General features: G+C 41.5%; 1 protein-coding gene across 1 annotated transcript in view; it reads left to right on the forward strand.

Annotated features, from left to right (window-relative positions):
• Positions 1 to 210: 210 nt before the first annotated feature.
• Positions 211 to 20,398, forward strand: part of STT3B (STT3 oligosaccharyltransferase complex catalytic subunit B) — a 46,327-nt gene continuing 26,139 nt past the window's right edge. The window contains exons 1-3 of the mRNA XM_053468003.1: positions 211 to 885; positions 17,035 to 17,143; positions 19,841 to 20,128. Of these exons, the coding sequence (XP_053323978.1) occupies positions 581 to 885; positions 17,035 to 17,143; positions 19,841 to 20,128 (702 nt within the window). The 5' untranslated portion in view covers positions 211 to 580. The remainder of the gene's footprint in view (positions 886 to 17,034; positions 17,144 to 19,840; positions 20,129 to 20,398) is intronic.

Here is a 20,398-nt window from a genome sequence, read left to right on the forward strand (position 1 = left end):
GCCCTCAGTTCTACTGACAGCACGTGCCGCGGGCCTACAGGGAAGTATTCCATATGAGCCCGCCTGTAATTGTCGTCATGTACCAAAGAGAGGCGGGGCTTTAAAATGACTGGCGCGAGACTACAGATTTCTCCGCCTTCCACGTACCTGTCGCTTGGCGATTGGTGGAGAGTTTATGTTCGGTAAGGTAGTGGGTGGGGTTGTGCGCAGAGGCTCCCCCTTTCAGCCGTGAATAGGAAATGTCATTCTGAGGGTATAGCAGAGGAGTGTCTGCTGGCTTTGCTTCACCCGGTGTTTTTTCAGTCATTTTCCGGATTGTGATGTGGTCGGCGGGCCGTTGGAATACCGCAAGACTTACACGGAGAAGAAACGTGTCGGAGAATAAAGGAAAAAGCGGGGGCACTGTGGTATTGGGACATTGGAATCTAAAGGACGAGCCGCGTGCCCGCGCATTTTAAACCTTCCTCCTCAGCCCAGACCCGCCAACCGTCACCGAACGTACCCATAGCCCCCTCTCCCGCCCCATCACACACACCCCCCACCCCGGGAGGAGGAGCGGCCAGCGGGGGGGAAATCCAACATGGCGGAGCATGCAGCCCTGGATCATAAGCACAAAGCGACATCCTCCAACTCCGGGGCCTCCTCCCTCGCCCTAAGCACCGGTCGTTCGGGCTCCGGTTCCTCGTCTAACAGCAACACCAGTGTGCACTCCCCCGGAGCAGGGGCTGCAGGTCATGGAGGGCTATCGGGGGGTTTGTCGCAGCCTGCCGGCTGGCAGTCCCTGCTCTCCTTTACTATCCTGTTCCTGGCCTGGCTGGCCGGCTTCAGCTCCAGGCTGTTCGCCGTCATTCGCTTCGAGAGCATCATCCACGAGTTCGATCCCTGGTGAGTGCACAGGGGGAGTGCGGGTTCCATCGTGATCCAGCACTATATGCAGTTGGGACACACTAAAGAGGATGAGGGCATTACAGGAGTTTCTGGAGGCGGCCGGTACTTAAAATCTTAGCGGCTGACCCGGTTCTGATGGTTTCTTGCCGGTGACAAAATGTAACTTAGAGTGTCTGCTACTCGGTACCGTCCTGACGCTTCTCTTCGGAGAACCATGGTGTATTTCAGTGTCTCTTAGATCCTGCTTCTCGTTTTCAGTACGTAGAGAACTATAGAAGTAAAAGCAGAACAGCGATTTACACGTTTATCTCATCGGTTTAATATAGGGCTTGTGCGGATCTTTAGTCTGGATCATGTGCATGTATGCTGATCACATGGACCTCTTTGTGTCAATACCTCGTTAAGGGTTAAAGTTTACGTAATATAGATGTGCATAAAGTCACAGCATGCGTTTAGTTCTGCCTCTGCACGACAGGGTCCTGTGTTCTCCATAACGTGTAATATATTAATATATATATATATAATTTTATTAGTGTGTGTATATGTATACATACATTGGATAGATAGATCCTTTGTGTCTGCTATAGCCTTTGTCTGAAAATTCTTTTTATTGTTCCTGTACCTAGAAGCCACCCTTTGTGTGCTGGCTTTCATGACTGCTCAAGTATATTTAAAGATGTTAAGAGAGAGAATGCACCTGCTTCGCCTGATTGGCAAATTATGCTATATAAAATATATTTGTATTACAGTAATGTGTATATTATCTGAAACGTGTCTGTGCATTAAATCAACTCTTGATATGTAGGTCTTTGTAAGCGAAGCCATTACCTGCAGATTTTATCAATTTTGTTTGTGTGTGTGTATACATAATATATATATATATATATATATATATATATATATATATATAATTTAATGGAGAGAGAAAAGACACTATGCAGGCAAGTAAAATGTCACTTATAGAGCAAGTAGACCGTGTTCTCTTAAGTGTTAATCTGTGTGATGGCAGTTTGGTGACACCAGTATGTCAGACACTATTAATCTATTTACCCTTCTTAAAGAAGTTCTGCTAATGTAATGAATTCCAGGAAGTTTCTAGTTAAATGGATTGCTGCGCCACTCTCCTGCGATAAGTTATGTTAACATGCTCAGCATGCGCTGATGTGCTGGTGGTTTCATCTAACTTTGTGGATGAGACTGAGCTGCTTGTTGTTGAGAAGTGCCTGGTGAAGCATTCACTTTCTCCGCATCATTTCATTATCAGACAGTACTAGCCGATCACCTGGCAATGACCCATTAAAAAGGAACACATTTCTTGCAGTCGCAGAGGCAGTAAATCAGCTCAATGCCTTTTTAATCACCAACACAAGCAAATTTCAAATAGCTTCATGCATCCCTTATGGTCTGATTTGTCGTCTGCTTGGCCTGGATGCCATCGCGCTCTGTCAGTTTTTTTGTTTCTGCATAATGAGTTGGCTTTGTGCTTCGCATTAACCGGGAGGGAGTGTGTGAGACGTGGGTTTCTTCGGTATCTCCGGTTTCAAAGTCCTTTCTCCATTCCCCTGTTGTCTCTGTGAGGCAGACTTCTGAAGGTGCAGTTCAGGCTGGTGTGCATTTCCCTCCACCTCCCCACCATATGCCCTTCTCTCCAGCGCACCGTCAAATAGCTGTCTGGCAAGAGTGAAACCATTGCTATGAGATCCAGGGCCGCCTCCTCAGTTAGGCGGCTGTTCAAACTGTAGCGATTATGAAACGGTTGCTGCTTGGGTCGCTATCCCTGCTTTGATTAGATGGCGTTCTATTGCTTTTCTTACACTAGTGAAAGAAACCTGTAACCAGGAAGTAAGTCGGACTCCATAAAGTTAAAGGAATATGCTGATTTCCCAGGGAGCCCCCTAAACAATGCGTATGAACATATTTGTTTCTCATATGGGCTATTCGGTGATATGTTTTTTTTAGGGTAGAGCTGCAGCTTCCCGTGTTCTGTGATTTTGAAGATTCTTGCCACTGATTGGCAGGAAAGGGCTCCCACTTAACCAGAAGCCCTTTGATCATGAGTTGGCGCATGTCTTGATAGACCCCTGCCCATAGTATTTGCTGACCTGGAGCTCACTGGCAGGTAGTGTAATGTCTGAAGAGATGTCGGACTGAACACCTCTCCTGCATGGAAAATATTCGGGGGTGGGCAAAGGGACAAATGCATATGGTGGTGGGGGGGTTGTAGAATCCCCCCCCCCCAATTATTTGCAAGGGAATGCCACATGAATTTAAAGGGACATATGGTGGCTGGAGTGTCCTTTTAGGTTTCATTGTGGAGTTAGGTAAGAAATTGCATGTTTCTAAAGGACCGGTTAATGCTCCTGGCAAACTGGCTATAGAAGAATGCATTTTAAAGGACTTTAGCAGAAGATACAGCCCTGCTGCTACAGATGCCGGCTTCTTCCATGGTCCCACTATACTTGTCACTGACCAGCTATTCGGTGGCAGGAAAGTGATCCAATCGAAATGAGTCGAAGTGCTTTCATCGCATGCAGGGGTCTGAAGGGATTTGTATATTGGCTGCACGCATCTGCACACATTTAGCTGGGGGGTGGGATTGGGTCAACTGCATATGGGGTATTCTGCAGAAGGGGCAACACCTTAAAGGGACCATGCTGCTATCATATGCATTAAAAGGATGGGTGCACTGTCCCTATAAGTTGACTTTATTTTTTTCTTCTGAAGAATGACGTTTAAATCTTCTCTGTAAGTAACCCATGCAGATTTGTAAGTGTCAGATCGCATCGACCAGGAAACCTCTACAGTTATATAATTTTTAACCATTTGAGTCAAGGCTTAGCCACCCATTGTAGATCTCTGGCATAAAAGGTTTTCATATATTCGTATATTTTTTTTCTTTATTTGTAAACTATGTCTGTAGTAGTATATATTTAGAACCTATTTCATGTTGCGTATATGTCTACCTTAACCCTCGTTATACGCACCAGATATATAGGAGTTCTAGAACGTGTGTATGTGGTGGCTTCCTTAACCCCTTAAGGACAATGGGTGGTCCCTAAACCCATTGAAAACAATGCATTTTGAGCCCGTACATGTATGGGCTTTGTCATTAAGGAGTTAAAATAATATTGCAGTAGAGAAGCCCTGCGTAATAATAACAAGGAGAACCGGAGTCCCCACCCACACATGTAAAAAAGTGCAATGAGTATATTAAGATAATACTTCCCAATGTCTGCGGCTGCCCAAATATCGCTCTTCCCCAGAGTGCAATAGTACAAATATATCCAGAGTTGGGGAGCGATGACATAAAAAGGGAAGAAATAACCAAAAATAGTGTAAAAAGGTAAATAATAAAAATAAATGTGTAAAGGTGTAAGTGCCACTCACAAAAGTATCAAGCCCATCTGATGAGTCTTTAAAATCTTTTTAATATCTTCAAAAAACTCTAAAAATAATCACAAAACCGACTGCAATGGTGATAATACCACTGATCATGGAGTTACAGGTAATCGAATTGCACTTACGATTGGGTTAACATGGTTATTGCAATTTTCGCTTAACCCAATTGCAATCCGATTTAATGTCATCGCTTCCCAACTCTGGATATATTCGGAGAAGCACTGCGTTTGCATGAGATCTAGGTCCAGTGGCAACCCCAGCGCGCATGTACAGTAAATGCCACAAGTGATGTCAATGGGAAGACTTTCCTGCCAGTGATTGACTGATGCGTGAAGCACAGGTGGTTTGGAGTTGTTTGGAGTTGAGGCTCTGATGGAGCTGATGTATTATAAATTCTTTTCAGTGATCTGTGGTTAAGTTGGATCTTTAAAATCAGCCATTAGCTGCTGTTTTCAGATGCTACTCCTGAATTGTCTGTGTTTCTAAAATCTAAACGCTGTTTGCCTGTTGTGTCAAATATATGATATTAAAACGCCTAAAATAGACGTTTGTGTAATGGGGGAAAACGTGCCGTGTAAACAGATTGTCACTTGTAATATATGGCTATGCTGCCACGTCAGGTCATTTAAAAAAAAAAAAAAAAAAAAAACATTTTGGACTTTGACTGTACAGCTACTTGTACCCGGTAGAGCTGGTCAGTGTTAATATCAGAACTCTCATTTTAATGAAATCCCTCATTATTGCGAGTTTGTCCTGTCACCAGTGATGGGACTGATTTGCATAAGCGGAATGAAAGTATAGCTTGTCAGCTCTGTTGGTCATTCAATCCATTAGGTCCGTTGGCTGGATTTGATTAAGAGTGCTGGTTTCTGACACGTTGAATATAAAATTCTGCAACCCCTAATGTCAAGTGGCAGGTTATCGGTATGACTTTTTTTTTTGTTATTCGTTGCAGCCGATATAAACATTTTTGGTCACTTTGATCAATGCTGCCCAAGCCAAGTTTCGGGGCATGTTTTCACACACAGTAAAACATGGAATTCTTTTGGCAGTTTCATTTGTTTTAATGTTTCCTTATACATCTTGTACTCCGAATCTCGGCTGCAGAACGAGGGTAGATAATTATATGTCTCAGCCTAATTATATTGGGAAGCCGATTTTTTTTTTTTTTATTGTGTAAGAAGAGCTATAACCTAGAGAAACGATGTTTAAAAACAAAAAAAATAAAATATTTTAAACTTGTGGTCACGCGATCCTGCGACGGTCACATTGGATTTTGGGAAGCCACAAACTTGTGTTTGGAGCGTGAAGCTTAAGGACTTTATACTCTTATTATTCCTGTAGCTGCAATGATTGTAATCAATCATAATGATAATTACAGTTGATGGGGTACGAGAACTAGAACTGACAGAGTAAGACAAACCAATATGTTAGGGAGAGAGCCCTGCTCACAAGCTTACACTCTACAGCTTATTTTATATGGTTGTTAATGGAACTAAGTCTGAGATGGTTTGACAGTTAGGACAGGCTTTTCATCAAATAATTATAGGACTTTTTCACATTTCGTTTTTTTTTGGTGGCTGCGAAAGTTGCTCCTGGCTTTGACACACACTGACACACACACACACACACACACACACACACACCCTTTCCCCCAGGTGGAAAACGTATTGTATGTATCTAATAAGAAATAGTTTTACCAAAAAACGAACATTCCGAGTTTAAGATGCAGAATCACCCAAACTTTCAATACCTGAGAGGGTCCTTCTTCGATTATAATGTATATTCAGTTCGAAGAAGAGACCTCTAAGGTATTGAACGCCGCTAGGAGGTATTGCGAAATCCCTTTAACTACCAAAAGGATTCAGTGTTTTGAAGCGTTTCATTCAACGCACGTACGTCACATGCATTCTGTTTTGTTAAACCTTAGCAGATCAGAAGAAAAACGGTAAAATGATAGAAGGTTTTATCAGATAGACAAAAGCTTTCAATATTTTTTTTCTTCCCAATTTCTATGGCAACAACCTCGGTGCCTGCTTTTTGGTCACATGACAAGTGTTCCCTGCAAAAATTCTGAATGAGGCAACATTTTCCATAATTAATTCTGTCTGTAAGGAGGCTGAGGATTCAGCAGAAGTATGAAGGATATTTCAAATCCTGCCTTTGGTTAGAGAGAGAGTCGTTATCAATCAATGTTGGCGCATCTCTTTTTAGATATTTATCATCCGGTTCGGTTAAAAAATGGGGAGTAATTGAATGTAATGGATTTACTTTTTTCTGTTAAATCCTCATTGTCTATCCTATAGCATTGCTTGCTTGTGCTAAACCTTGATGCGAATGTCAGCACCTGTTGTCATGCAGCGATGCCATTTTATTGTTTCATTTTTTTAAATATTGGTTTGTGTTTTTCAACAGACTGGGAAAAATATGTATGAGCTTCTAATTCCTAAAAGTGACTATTTATAGATCTATAAGAAGCTGTTATGCTGCAGAGCTATGACAGTTCTTACTAAAATGTGTGCCTAGGTTGCAAAAACATGAGGCTGTGATATATTGCAATACATAAGACTAACTCAACCTTCTGAGTGGGTTTAGACATACAATTCTATTCAACCCCCTATTACACTGTCAACCTGCAAGAGAAAGTCTTCTCTTTCTGTACCAGTATGTCCGAATGCGTTAATCCTATTGTGTAGTTCTATTTGTTCTCTCCTCCCTTGTCCATCTGTTCTTGCCCCTGATTGGCTGCCTGAAGAGACTGTCAGGAAAGTGATCCATTGCAATCAATGGGAGTCCTTTCCATGAATGCGCATGGGGTCTGAAGAGACCCCCACCCACAACATTTGCAGACTCAGCGCTGAGTATTATTGCATAAATGGAGATGTGTGGCTGAACACATCTGCTACATGGGAAAACTGCCCGGCATACACTGGGAGCTGATGACGGTGGGCGGTACAGCTGACGTTGCGCCGCACACGCTGTTTTTAATGGTGGAAGTCGGTGAGGAGTGGGGCGTACCGCATTACCGCTCCCGTGACCTGGCGTTTCCCATTCGTGACCCACAGAAGTGGCACTTCACCTGGAGTCTCTGGGCAAAACCTGCAGCCCCCCCCCCCCCAAGCATCTACAAAAGGAACACCACAAAAAATGAAGAGCCATGCATTTATCATGTGCATATGATGACTGGGGAGTCTCTTTAAATATAGGGATCCCTATACAGTCTATGTACAGTGCTGACTCTCTAACATAAGTAGACCTGAAACAACGAATCGATAAAATCGATAATAATCGATAACGGGAATCGTTGTCGACGATTTCCGTTATCGATTAATCGAGTGATCGATGCGTCGTTGGAGCGATCGGCTCCTTTCACTTACCTCCGCCGGCGTTCCCCCGTTTCTGCTGCAGAGCTCTGTAGTGTCCGTCTGCTTGAAGTTACGTAATGACGGATGTGACGCGCGTGTACGATGAAGATTTGAATAAAGTTTTGCGGTTGCACGTTGTAAGTGGAAGGATTCGGTAGCGGAGGTACGTATGGAGAGAGAGAGAGAGAGAGAGAGAGAGAGAGAGAGAGAGAGAGAGAGAGAGAGAGAGAGAGAGAGAGAGAGAGAGAGAGAGAGAGAGAGAGAGAGAGAGAGAGAGAGAGAGAGAGAGAGAGAGAGAGAGAGAGAGAGAGAGAGAGAGAGAGAGAGAGAGAGAGAGAGAGAGAGAGAGAGAGAGAGAGAGAGAGAGAGAGAGAGAGAGAGAGAGAGAGAGGAGAGAGAGGAGAGAGAGAGAGAGAGAGAGAGAGAGAGATATGCCTTCAGGTAATGGGAAAGTATTGGCTCCTCCAGCTGATCTGAATCCCAAAAACAGCTCATTTTTGCCTACGTCTTTTTTGCCGTTGAGTAGCTAGATCTAAACATTATAATGGTTATTAGGTATAATTTTACTAGCCACGGTGATCTTGGATGTTTGATGCAAATATTCTTGTTCCACTTCGTGTCAGGTTTCATTAAAGGAGCACAGTAGGATAAAAGCCTCAGTGAACAGGAACAAATTGCTTGACAGAGGGAAATCCTATTTTGCAAAAATGTCGTTTAAGCTAAAACGCGATCTCTGCTAGGACTGCCGTATTATTTATAACATAACCCAGCTTCAGGGCTAGTTTTTTTATTTCTACAGAACCAATAATTTAGAAAATATTGATACAATCTGTCCAAGTGTCATTTTCTTCATTATTGATTGACTCTGGAACCTTGGTGTTAAAACCAAATCGGATCTACCTCACTTGTGCAAAGAAACTGCTTGAGATGTTAGAATAATATATAGAATAAATATAATTTCATTAGTGCCCAGTTTGCACGTTTCAGAGTCATGAGAGAGATGGCTGGGTAGTTAGGTGAATGAATGGCAATGCATCCATGTTGGCGAGACAGAGTAGGTACTTGTGTATGTCTTGTTGTTCTGTACTGTTTCCCAATACCCGGCAATTATACGTCTGTCTCTCTGTTTGTGACAAAGTAATACTCGTTCTCTTCTAAATAATATACATTTTATATAATGATTTTATGAGCAAGGGCCACGTGGAGATCAAGACAGAACCCAGTCTGGCTTTAGAGGTGATGAATTGTTTATAAGTAAGTGATTAAGCCAGCCTATTGTTTGCTTTCTTGGCTTACTTCACATTCCTCCATATCGGAGACGCTGTGTGCGACGTACACTAAAACATTTACTGTTCACTATAAAATTCTATGACAGCTGATTCAGTGATGGGATTACAAGCGGCATCCTTTAGAGAGCCTTTTTTTGCAGCACGGCAGCTTTACTTTAACAATGCTTATTGCAACTGAAAGCATTGTTAGAAGGGATTCAAAATCAATTTTGTCCATTCCGTTAAAGCCAGCGGTGCCAGTTCCAGGTTATGGAAAATGTTAATGTCCTATACATATGCATCATTAGGAAATTACTTTGCACTATTTGTGCTGTGATCAGTTTTTTTATTATTATATTTATATCATATTAACTTTTATCGCTGCTAGTTTTATTCTCTTATATTCAACACATCACTTTTTCACACTGCTTAAATTACTTGGAACAAGTACAGCATGAAAACTATATATCATGCTAAGAAATGCTTAGATGCCAGGAAAGCCAGCACTTTGTAAATTATTTTTTGGAGATTGTTACTTTTAGGCAAGAATTTAATTTAAACAAGCTAGCGCTCATCTGGAAAAAAATCATCTTTATGTAAATACAATTTTTTTTTTTTTTTTTTGAAGTTCCTTTGTTTTTATGTCTGCGGTACTGTTCTGCCATTATGTTGGGAGAACTCGTGTGTGTGTGTGTGTATATATATAATATATGTATGTGTGTGTATATATAATAACCACCTGACTGTGGCTTGCTTCCATCTGCCAATTTCTATGTGCAGCTGAAAATGAAGGGAATCAAGATTGTTTACCGGTAGAGGAGGGGATGAAAAAACACTTTTTAGGAGATGCTCCAGTTGTTTGAGGCTATTGCAACGAGTGGATTTGCCATGCGCACGGGAAGCATGCACACGGAAGCTAGCTGACGGTTTGTATTCCGTGAGTGCGTACTGTCAATCAGGAGATGTCTGGCTGAGCAGGTCCTGCAAGCCAAACAGCTTGATGAATTCCGCCATGCTTTTTCAAGGAGAGGTGGATATTTCACATATTGTACTCTATCCCCTTAAGATGTAATCAAAACCCTACTCTGTGTTAGGAGACTAAACTGGGTTAATTCCTACCTAACAGTACCGGCCAGCTAGGTTGGTTCTGAGTAGCATACAAAAAAACCTTTGCCTAAACAGCTAAATACTTGCCTCACCCCTCGGCTCAGGTTCATGGACGGTCTGTGTAAAATCTCAGTAGGTGAAAATCGGGTACTGGCTGAAGCTGCTACAAGTATTAGCCATAGAAGCGGGGAAACGCTGCACTATGTGTAGACTTATATACCTGCCCTCAACTAACGTGCTCCCAGTGACCCTGATATACACATACTCGTACATATACCCACCCGCACGCAAACATACCCACATATGTGTATATATATGTATGTGTGTGTAATTTAGCATAATCCTTCAAGTCCTCTTACAACTGTATTGTTACTTGCCTGGAGGTTTAATATCAATACTCTTACCCATCATCCTCTTGCAATCTACATTGGCCTACCTTGTAACCTGGAAGCCTCCTGGAGCGCAGTACACCGCGTGTCTATGTAATACATTTATATACTCCCACAAACCGTGGCATTTGTTAATAAAGTATATTTTGTCTGCTCTTACAGCTGTCAGTCACAGAGCCTTCTCGCTCTCGAATTTACTTTCGCTGCATGTACTATGGAAAGGTTTTAATGAAACATTTTGTTTTTCTCCGACACACTAGCGAAGATTTTAAGGCTCTGTTCTGCAAATAGATATGTTTTCGCAGCTTTGTGTGTCCCATGAGTTTAAACGCAGGCGCTCCCCTTCATGTAGACAGTTTTAAATTGGAATCCAGCTGCCCCTCTCTCGTGCCACACGGTGCGTTCTGCGACTGGCAGGTCAGGGTTTTTTTTGTTTTTTTTTTAAGGGTTTCAGCTTTGCAGGATGTCGATTTTTGCCTGCATATTTCATACCGCGTATCGTCCTTTTATCCAAACATGATCCAAATGATCATTGGGGATGGTGTCACAATGTTTTCACCGTTTTTCCACATCTCTCTTGCAAACTTTATTAGATGACACAAAAGATGCTCAATAAAAATGAACAATTCCATTTGTAAAGCCGCGTACTTGACAACATGAAGCACATTTGGGAATATGACTTTAAATCTTTCCCGTTATTCCTTCTCTACTGAAATGTAAAAAGCAACTCCGCTCGGGGGATGTGCGCTTGATTGCTCTTGAAGTTCTCATGACACCAATCATTATACTTCAGTTTAGGGCAGCCAATGCTTTCAGCACTGTAGGGAGGCACTTTAATGGTTACATGCTACTGTTTATGGGGAAAGCCTAAAAATAATTTTACTGGCACCTCTTCGTGTAGACAGGCAGTGGAAAATACACCCTACGGCCAAGAACATCAGCTTAGATTTGTCTTTTTTTTTTTTTTTTTTTTTTTAACAACATAATGGATTTATATATCACTGGTTTAGAAAGATCCCTCTGCATTTCTTTTTATGGGGGAAAAGAACATCTCATTGGGAAGACACTGCAAATCCTTGCCATATAACTGATAAACCTGGATGTTGCAATGTCTAGTGGATCATTAGTTTCTCTGAGCACCAACAGAGGTCACTAAATTTTCTTAGGACAGTTGCAGTAAGAGCAATTACTATTATGGCATTTAAGACATCCGCTGCTGCTCTGAAATTATGATTTACAAGACTTTCTACCAGCCACGGCTAATGCTCCTATATATGTGGCCTATTCTGGTTTAGTTTTTCAGGATGTTTCCATACCATCTCTGCCGACTGCTTCCATGTCCTTGTCTCATTTTCCGCAGTTCTGCTTCTTCCTTTGCCTCTTCTTGTTCATCTGTCTTACTTCATATCGGCTCTGTTAACAAGCCTCCCGGAGCACTGCCTCCGAAGGACGGACCCTCTGCGCTCTCCCCTTTTCTCCAATTGGGAGAGGCCGTCACCATGGTGCGTGCTGTGGCCCCACCCTTTCGCAGAGGAAGAGAAGCATTTCTGCACCTGGCTCCACCCCTCTAAGGCAGCGCTCCAGGAGGCCTGGTTACCAGAGCCGAATACCGAGGAGAAGTGGATGAAGTAAGACAACAGATGAACCAGGATAGGCAAGAGAAGAAGCAGAGCTGCAGAAAAGGACAGGGAGACGCTGAAGCGATCATCGGAGAAACTAAAGGTGTGCGGCCTGTAATCGGGAGACTAGACCAAGTAGCATATGTAGTAACGCTACATCAGGTTACCTGTGAGCTCCAATTTCTGCAATGCTATGGAATTCATTGGTAACCTTTACCGCAAAGGTAATTTTCAAAGCTGCATTCTATGTACCGTATTGGCCTGATTATAGGCCGCACTTCCCATAATTTAAGTCTTTAAAGTGGGGGTGCGTCCTATAATCGGGCCTATAATCGGGGTTTAGCATTCTTACCTTCTCCAGGGTGTCTGGAAGACCGGATCAGAAGACTGCAGAGCGCTTTCGGTAGTGCGGTCCGGCGCAAATGCGATCCCCTGGCAACGCGAGCAAAAACATTTGTTCCGCCCTGATTGTTGATGTGGATGAGGCAGACTGGTGCAGGAAGTGGAGGTCATGTCTGCCGCACCTACATCAATGTTGCAAAACTAGAGTTTAGGTAAAGCGGGTGGGAGCCTCCTACCATACATTAAATTTAAAAAATATATATATTTTTTTTTCTTTAAATTAGCACCAAACTAAAGGGTGAGGCCTATATTTGAGCCAATACGATACTTTAAGGGGAATACTTCCCTTTCCAACTAGTTGAAGCGTTGCCTCTCGCTCCTCACTGTAGCCATTGCTGAGTGCCTTGCATAGGAAGGATGGGTCTCATCGCTGTACTTAAGGTTTGATGGGCAGGACATAAAAGTAGCGACTTACATCCCCCTGCTTTACAAAAGTGTTTAAAGATTTTGCTATATATGTATATAATATGCTGTGCATATATTCTAGCCTCCATTGTAACTCGAATTAACAGCAGTGTCTCTTTAAGGGTAAAACATGAGCAGTCCTAAAATTAATGTTCCTTCTTCATTTATTTATTATTTAACAAAGCTTGTTGAATGCACCTCTAAACTCCAAACCGGCTATAAAACACTACTAATGGAAATGAAAGGGTGGTAAATAATGCAGTGCCATTTTGTGATGAGCACATTAGACACCGGGATTATTAAATTTAAGTTAAATGCTGTTTAACCTGACAGCGTCTGATGAATGCGCGAGAAATCCTTAAGCAGGGGAAAAATTCATAACCCGAAAAGTGAGAAAGTGACGGATTTATTGCCGAGTAGATGAATTTCTCTTTCTGTGACCCACATAAAGGCAGCCGCCCCACGTACTCCCAGCAATATTAATCCGTTTGGCGTATTGGATTATTCAGATCGTGTCTAATGAGACCAAACCACTAGCCCTTGGAGAAGGAACTGATCACAAAATCCTTCTTAAAATGCAAGCCTTGTAATTAATAGTTCTAAGCTTTGCATATCTGTTCCTTTTATTTCATTATAGAATTTTAAATGGGGGGAGGGGGGCATGTTGGGTAATTTTTTTTTTAAACTGGTATGGAGGTTATTTATGAGTTACATTATAAGTTCTCATGCAAAGTGTTATAATTGGTGCAATCACCATAGTGACCGGTGATTGCACCCGGTAATTCGCATTGACCACAGATCTTTATAAGTCCATGGTCCGCCCCCCCTCTCATTTATACCTAATATATTGATCCTCTACACAAATTATTTTACAGTCCCATACCAACCCACCAAAGAAGAACCCGTGGTAAAGAAGACGTCCAAATGTATCTCTTGCATGGAGACAGCAGGGGAGGTGCGGCTGTCGGGGCAAATGTGTATGGGGGTGATTCCCCCATGCATCTGCAAAAGGGACACCATGAAGATATTAAAGGGCCGTACATGTATCGTATGTGTTAAAGTGCAGATGCTGGCTGGAGTATCCCATTAATATCGGTAGGCACTGAATATGGGGGGTGGTGATTTAGCAACACATATAATTTAGCTTATAAAATCAAGACTCCTGCCGGGCCGTGCACTCGGCGGAATGAAAAGTTATGACTGGTCTTCAGAAAATGGCTGAAGTGTTGCCGGAGAAAGTGTGCTCGCCAGCGTTTTGCTTACGGTCTAATTTGGGTATTTGGCAGTTATCCGTATCAATTCCAGCGCGCTGTCTGGTTTCAGAGGTCATAATAGGTGTACGCTGCTTGTCAAAACCATTGTCTAGTATGCTATTAACACAATTCATGTGCTATTCTTAAATCCATCTATACGACTTTTCTTTTCTGTCAACGACAGAATCCGAGCTGTATAATGTTCTAATATGATTTCCGTGAGAACCTTTCGGTTATTCTGCTTGCAGATCACATCTTGTTTACAGTTGCTAATAGATCAGCAAAGGAGAGAGTTGAACTAGATAGACGGGAAAACTCGAATACTCAAGGGGTTCACGCTAATCTTACATCGTTGACGGTATAAGGAGTAAGCCAGGTATCTGGCCATTCTATCCAGCCGCATATCGTGACCCAAGCCCAAGGGTGCAGGTCTCAGAGACTCCATAACTAGGGGGGTTGTGGACATTTAATTTAGGTCATATAGTGTACATTACAGAGCAGATTTTTAGAGAAGGACATATAATTACTCATGCCCTCAATAACATTTATCAAAGTTATTACTCCTAAAGAAAAAGTAGGTGGAGGGCAGGCAATGAGTTTTTAGATGCGGGTTAAGATGTTCTAATATTTAGTACCCCCCCCCCTTTTGCTGATGTGTTTTTTTTTAATTATGAAGTTATTTTCTGACATTGAGATTGATTTCAATAAACAACACAGAGGTTTCATGAATTGGGGATTCTTCATCCTTGCATTAAAATGTTGCGTCTAGGGTCTGATGTGATGTGGTCCCAATGCATAGCTGTCCTTAATGTATGAGTATCATCTTTTATGTATATAGCGCCAACTATTTAAACAACACATATATTCACCGGGAATGACAAGCCTAGAGTTGACAGACCTGGAAAACCCATACGTTAGGTAAACAGGACCCTGCCTGCAAGCTTATACTCTTAGCATAAAATGATGGTGAATATGCATTGTGCAGGATTCATAAATTCATTTTTCAGGTGTCTGTTTCCATGGAATGTGCGCTTTATGAATTCTAGTGCTTTAGTATGCAATCTGATTTGCTGTTTGACAATAAAACGTTTACCTGTCACATTGAAATATGCATTGAATACAGCCTTGATGAAGGTTGACAGGTATCTTCTCGGTGAATGTGGCTTGTTTATGCCCGTTTACACATTTATTAGCCCACATAATTCAAGGGAAATGCAGGGATGAGTTAAATTTAAATGCACAGTGAGAGAGCTGGATTAACAATTTTGTTTTCCCAGATAATCTCTGTATTCTTGGCATTCACAAAGCATTATTGTATGAGGCTAGTTTGATGAATGTCACAATGCATTTTGTGATTCATATTCCACAATGATTGATCATGGCCTTTTTGATAACCAACATGGAAAAGTAATTGGTTTTTCCATTCTATTCTAAAATAGAGCATTTTTTTCAGCTAATTTATTCAGTACATGAAATGTTCATGTTTTCAGGTCATTGAAGTAATTTTTATATAAAACTAAGACAATGTGCGTAAACACAAAATGCAGCTTTTAAGTGATCATTTCATTTATTGAAGGTAAAGAGTTAATCACAATCTATATGACCCGTGTGAAAATTGCCCCCTAAACCTAATAACTGGTTGTGCCACCTTTGGTGGCAACAGCTGCAGCCAAATGTTTGTGATAACTGCCAGTGGGTCTCTTACATCTGTGGAGGAATTTTGGTCCACTCTTCTTGACAGAATTGTTCTAGGGCATGAACTGCCTTTTTAAGGTCACGCCACAGCATCTCAATCAGATTCAAGTCAAAGACTTTGACTCAGCCGCTCCAAAACTTTCATTTGGTTTCTTTTAAGCTATTCAGAGGTCGACTTGCTCCTGTGCTTTGAATCATTGTCCTCCTGCATACTCCAACCGCTCGTGAGCTTCAGCTCACAAACTGCAGGCTGAACATCCTCCTTCAGGATTTCCTAGAGTGATAGAGAGCAGAATTCATGGTTCAATCAATTATGGCAAGTCTTGTCCTAAAGCAGCCACAGACATCACAGTACCACCAATGTGTTTGACTGTGGGTATGATGTCCTTATTGTGCAGTGCGGTGTCCGCTTTACAGCAGATGTAACGGGATCCATGTCTCTCAAAAAGTTCTGCTTTTGACTCATTAGTCCACAGAATGTTATCCCAAAAGTCTTGGGGGGTCATCGAGATGTTTTTGGCAAATGTGAGACGAGCCTTTGTGTTCTTATCGACCAGCAGAGGTTTTCTCCTTGCATCTCTCCCATGGATGCCATTTTTGCAGTCTTACTTATTGCGTAATCGCAAACTGTGACCTTAATGGAGGAAAGTGAGGTCTGCAGTACTTGACCTGTTAGTCTGGGTTCTTTTTGCTACCTCCTGGATGAGTCGTCAATGCGCTTTTACCATGTTGAGTATTTTGGGGTGGCAAAACAAGACGCCTAAAGATAAATCTGCTACCTGTTGGCTTATAGCGATGTTATAGATGGAAGTAGCTTTTCCATGGATTCTTAAAGGAACAGTCCAGGCGCTGTCTGTTCTGCACAGGCTCCAGTGCATTTTCCTGAATACAGTTACGCTCTCCTACTAGCCAGCCATCAAAATTTAGTGACTGAATTACTACCTTAGGCAGCATCGTATGTGACAATGTTTTAAGCTTAACGCCAGCTACGCTTGCTTTTAGCAGACAGAAGCCTGATTATTGCGAAGAGCACCGGAGAACATGAATTGACCTCATTTTACGAAGCATCATTCATGACATGTGTACAAATAACGCTATTTGAATAGGCTTCTCGCGGTTGTATCCATGGTTTCCGTACTGTCAAAAGCATGAATACTACTTTCAGAAATGTCAAACTTGTCATTATTTGTTAAATAAGCATATTTAGCCTTTTAGTACTAACTCGACCCTCTGCTTTTGTACAGGTTCAACTACAGATCAACACATCACCTAGCATCCCACGGGTTTTATGAATTTTTGAATTGGTTTGATGAACGAGCATGGTATCCACTAGGAAGGATAGTAGGTGGAACGGTAAGTGTTGCTTTAAGACATTAAAATGTTTATATAAATACACTGTTTTCACATATGATGTGGCTTCAACATGGGATGAAAATTCCTTATCCCAAAACTTAGCATCTCGTGAAACCAGGTAAATAAATACAAAATATTGCCAATTTTTTTCCCAGTGTCAGCTGAAGTGCCGTAGAAAACCGAGCCAAAAAACACTGGCTTCTTAATTTACGACTTTCTGTAAGTGTTAACCTAACTCACCAATAATTTTAATTTAGTTTATGTAGACGGAACTACCGTCTGGAGAAAAGGACACTATACTTAAAAGGGAAAGTCAAGTGGTTTGTTTTTTATTTTGTTTGTTTTTATATATATCTCTCTCTCACGGTCAATGCGTTTTTTTATTTATTGCAAGCCTTTGCATAAGCATACTAAGTTACAACGCTGGTCCAAGAGCTGGCAAGCTCAATGTTGCTTGTTCTAGCATTGAAAAGGCTGGCGCTTGGCATTCAGATATTAAGGTCAAATCTTGGCTATAACGTGTATAATACACATTTAAAAGTTTGCACTCTATTTTGTAGAAAAAAATTACTTGCGTATGATAAGGTTAGGTCGCTGGCGATTAATAATCGGTGACCTAAAGAGTTTAGTGGTTGATCAGATAAGTTTGGTACATTAAAAGCTGTTACTAAATATTGTAAAATAAAATCTGTAACCACTCTCCGATCACTAGTAACCAACATTGATCATTGAATCCAATCAATAATCGGTGACCAAAAATGTGGCTAATCAGCGATCAGATTGTGATCGGTTAACTAAGAACGTATTTTTTTATTTAATGGTGCATATGGGGCTTGGCAGTCATGCTGTTCCTACGCAGGAGATACGCAGCTGCCCTCCTAAGTGACGTTTGCCCGCTACTTGCTGCCACGTAGTTAAGGGTGAAGAAGTAAACGTCGCTTGCATAGAGCCGATTTCGTCTGACGGTTGTCATGCTTGTTTTATGTAGCTGTCTACTAGATGACAACCCGATCCTGGCCCTTTGTGCCCCTAGGAGGAGAAACTGAACCGGTGCTGGAAGTACTTGAGGGCAGGCATTGAAAAAACTTTTAACAAGTGCTAATGATAACGTTATCAGCATTTAACAGTTCCTTCAAAACACTGCCCTTGTAACCTTATCCAATGTGTCATGAAACACCAAAAGTACACCACTTCAGGCAGTTGTTAAAGATAAATAGGATTACTTCAATTTTTTTTTTTTAATGATGGATTCGTTTTAATTAAGGTAGACTTTTCTGACTATATGGCTGTACAGATTATTCATCATTCAGCCTCCATTTCATCTCATTCACTGCAAATAAGTTTGGAATTTGCCCTCTTCGATGTCTTTAGATAAATGGATTAATAAAACACAATTGGAATTCAAATCTCCGCTGTCTAATCATAAAGATGTGAAACTCGCTTATCCTCTTGGCTTCTTTTAACATGTATGATGTTTCAGTTGCAATCTTTAACTTCTTAGCCCTGCTGGGTGATTAGCACAAATTGAAGAAGAAAAAAGCATTAGTCATTTTAGGGATATAAATTATAAAAGTAGGACAGTTTTTTTTTAACCTGTAGTCTTTAAATGTAATTGATTTCTGTCTAGTCAAAGGGACACTTTAACGTGTATGACACTGGAGTGCGCCTTTTAATATTTATTTCTCCTTAAATGTTCCCGTGCCATGAGATTAGAGCATTGTATATTGTAAATAGGCGTTCTCTACTGGTGTATATGTGTGTATCTATATATTCCTTACTAAAAAGGGAACAGAAACATTTCACGTTGGTTTCATGATTATGCATGTTTGAGGTGGGCAGCCCAATGCTAGAGTGAGAAAAGGTTTTTGCTCCAGCTCAGATTAACATAAACCAAGCCAAGTGCCAGGCTTTAAGTCAATGCCAGCTTTTCTGGCTATAAAACTGTTTTATTTATATCCACTCTTATTTTCTGTAGGGCTGTGTGGTGGCTCTTGCGTTGTGCCTACATGCCTTTAAAGCTAGGCTTATGGAAATAGTCCGGGAAGCATTTAACTTTCTGTATGCCCTAAAAGAATTCTGATGCATGGATATATTAATGATGTATAGACAGCCTTTTTTTTTTTTTTAGGCCAAAGTTATACTTTTATAGTAATATAATATAGTGCTTGTTGACGATGGACAGTAAGTAGCCGGTAGGGTTAGTGGGAGAGGCATAGCAGGGACATCATATCACCTTATGTGGCTTTAAGCCCCTTTATTACTATGTATTTAGATCCGTTATGGGATTTTACATAGAGGTGATCGTTAAGTGTAAACTTTAAGCCGTCTATGATTATGGCAAACCGAGTTCTCTAAACCTCCCAGACGAGTGCGCTTCTAGTGACGTGAACTCCAGCCCATTAAAATACAGCGGTACTCTGGTAACCGCTAGATCGAACAGGCTGATGGCGCTGTTAACAGCCTAGAGATGTGTGTAGTTGATACCATGCTGCCGTCTGCTAATTGGATGTATTGTCCAGTTAGTTTTATGTTTTTCCTAAATCAAGTCAGGCTTCGCTTCCGGATGTTACTTACAGGAGTATTTTTCAGCGCCGTTAAATGTACATCACCCTTGTCTGTGTCCCATTGGAACTGTCTTTTTCAAATAACTTTGGTTTGTGTTTTCGACTGTTCTCACTCTCCATTCTCTCATTGCAGGTTTACCCTGGGTTGATGGTGACCGCTGGCCTTTTCCATTGGATTTTAAATATGCTGAACATGACGGTTCATATAAGAGATGTCTGCGTGTTCCTGGCACCCGTTTTCAGCGGCCTTACATCGATTTCCACTTTCCTGCTTACCCGAGAACTGTGGAACCAGGGAGCGGGACTTCTAGCTGCCTGCTTCATTGCTATAGTGCCAGGCTACATATCCCGATCAGTAGCTGGATCTTTTGACAATGAAGGCATTGCTATTTTTGCACTTCAGTTTACATATTATTTGTGGGTAAGTAATTGGATTTTCTTCTTCCCTGTAGCCTTTCTCCACGCTCTGGCAGAGAAACAATAACTACCTTTATGAACCGCATAAATTGTCTGCACATTCATCTACATGTTACTCACACACCAGAGCCTTTTCAGATATTCTGCCGCAAATGTAAAGTAATGCTGCTGTTTTCCTGACCAATTTTTGTGTTTATTTGTATTTCTTATTCATTTTTTTTTTGTGGTCGAACAATCCCAGTTCACCTTTTCTGCCAGTTTTCAACACCACCGG

Source organism: Spea bombifrons, chromosome 5 (assembly GCF_027358695.1).
Source record: "Spea bombifrons isolate aSpeBom1 chromosome 5, aSpeBom1.2.pri, whole genome shotgun sequence".
Lineage (NCBI taxonomy): Eukaryota > Metazoa > Chordata > Amphibia > Anura > Pelobatidae > Spea > Spea bombifrons.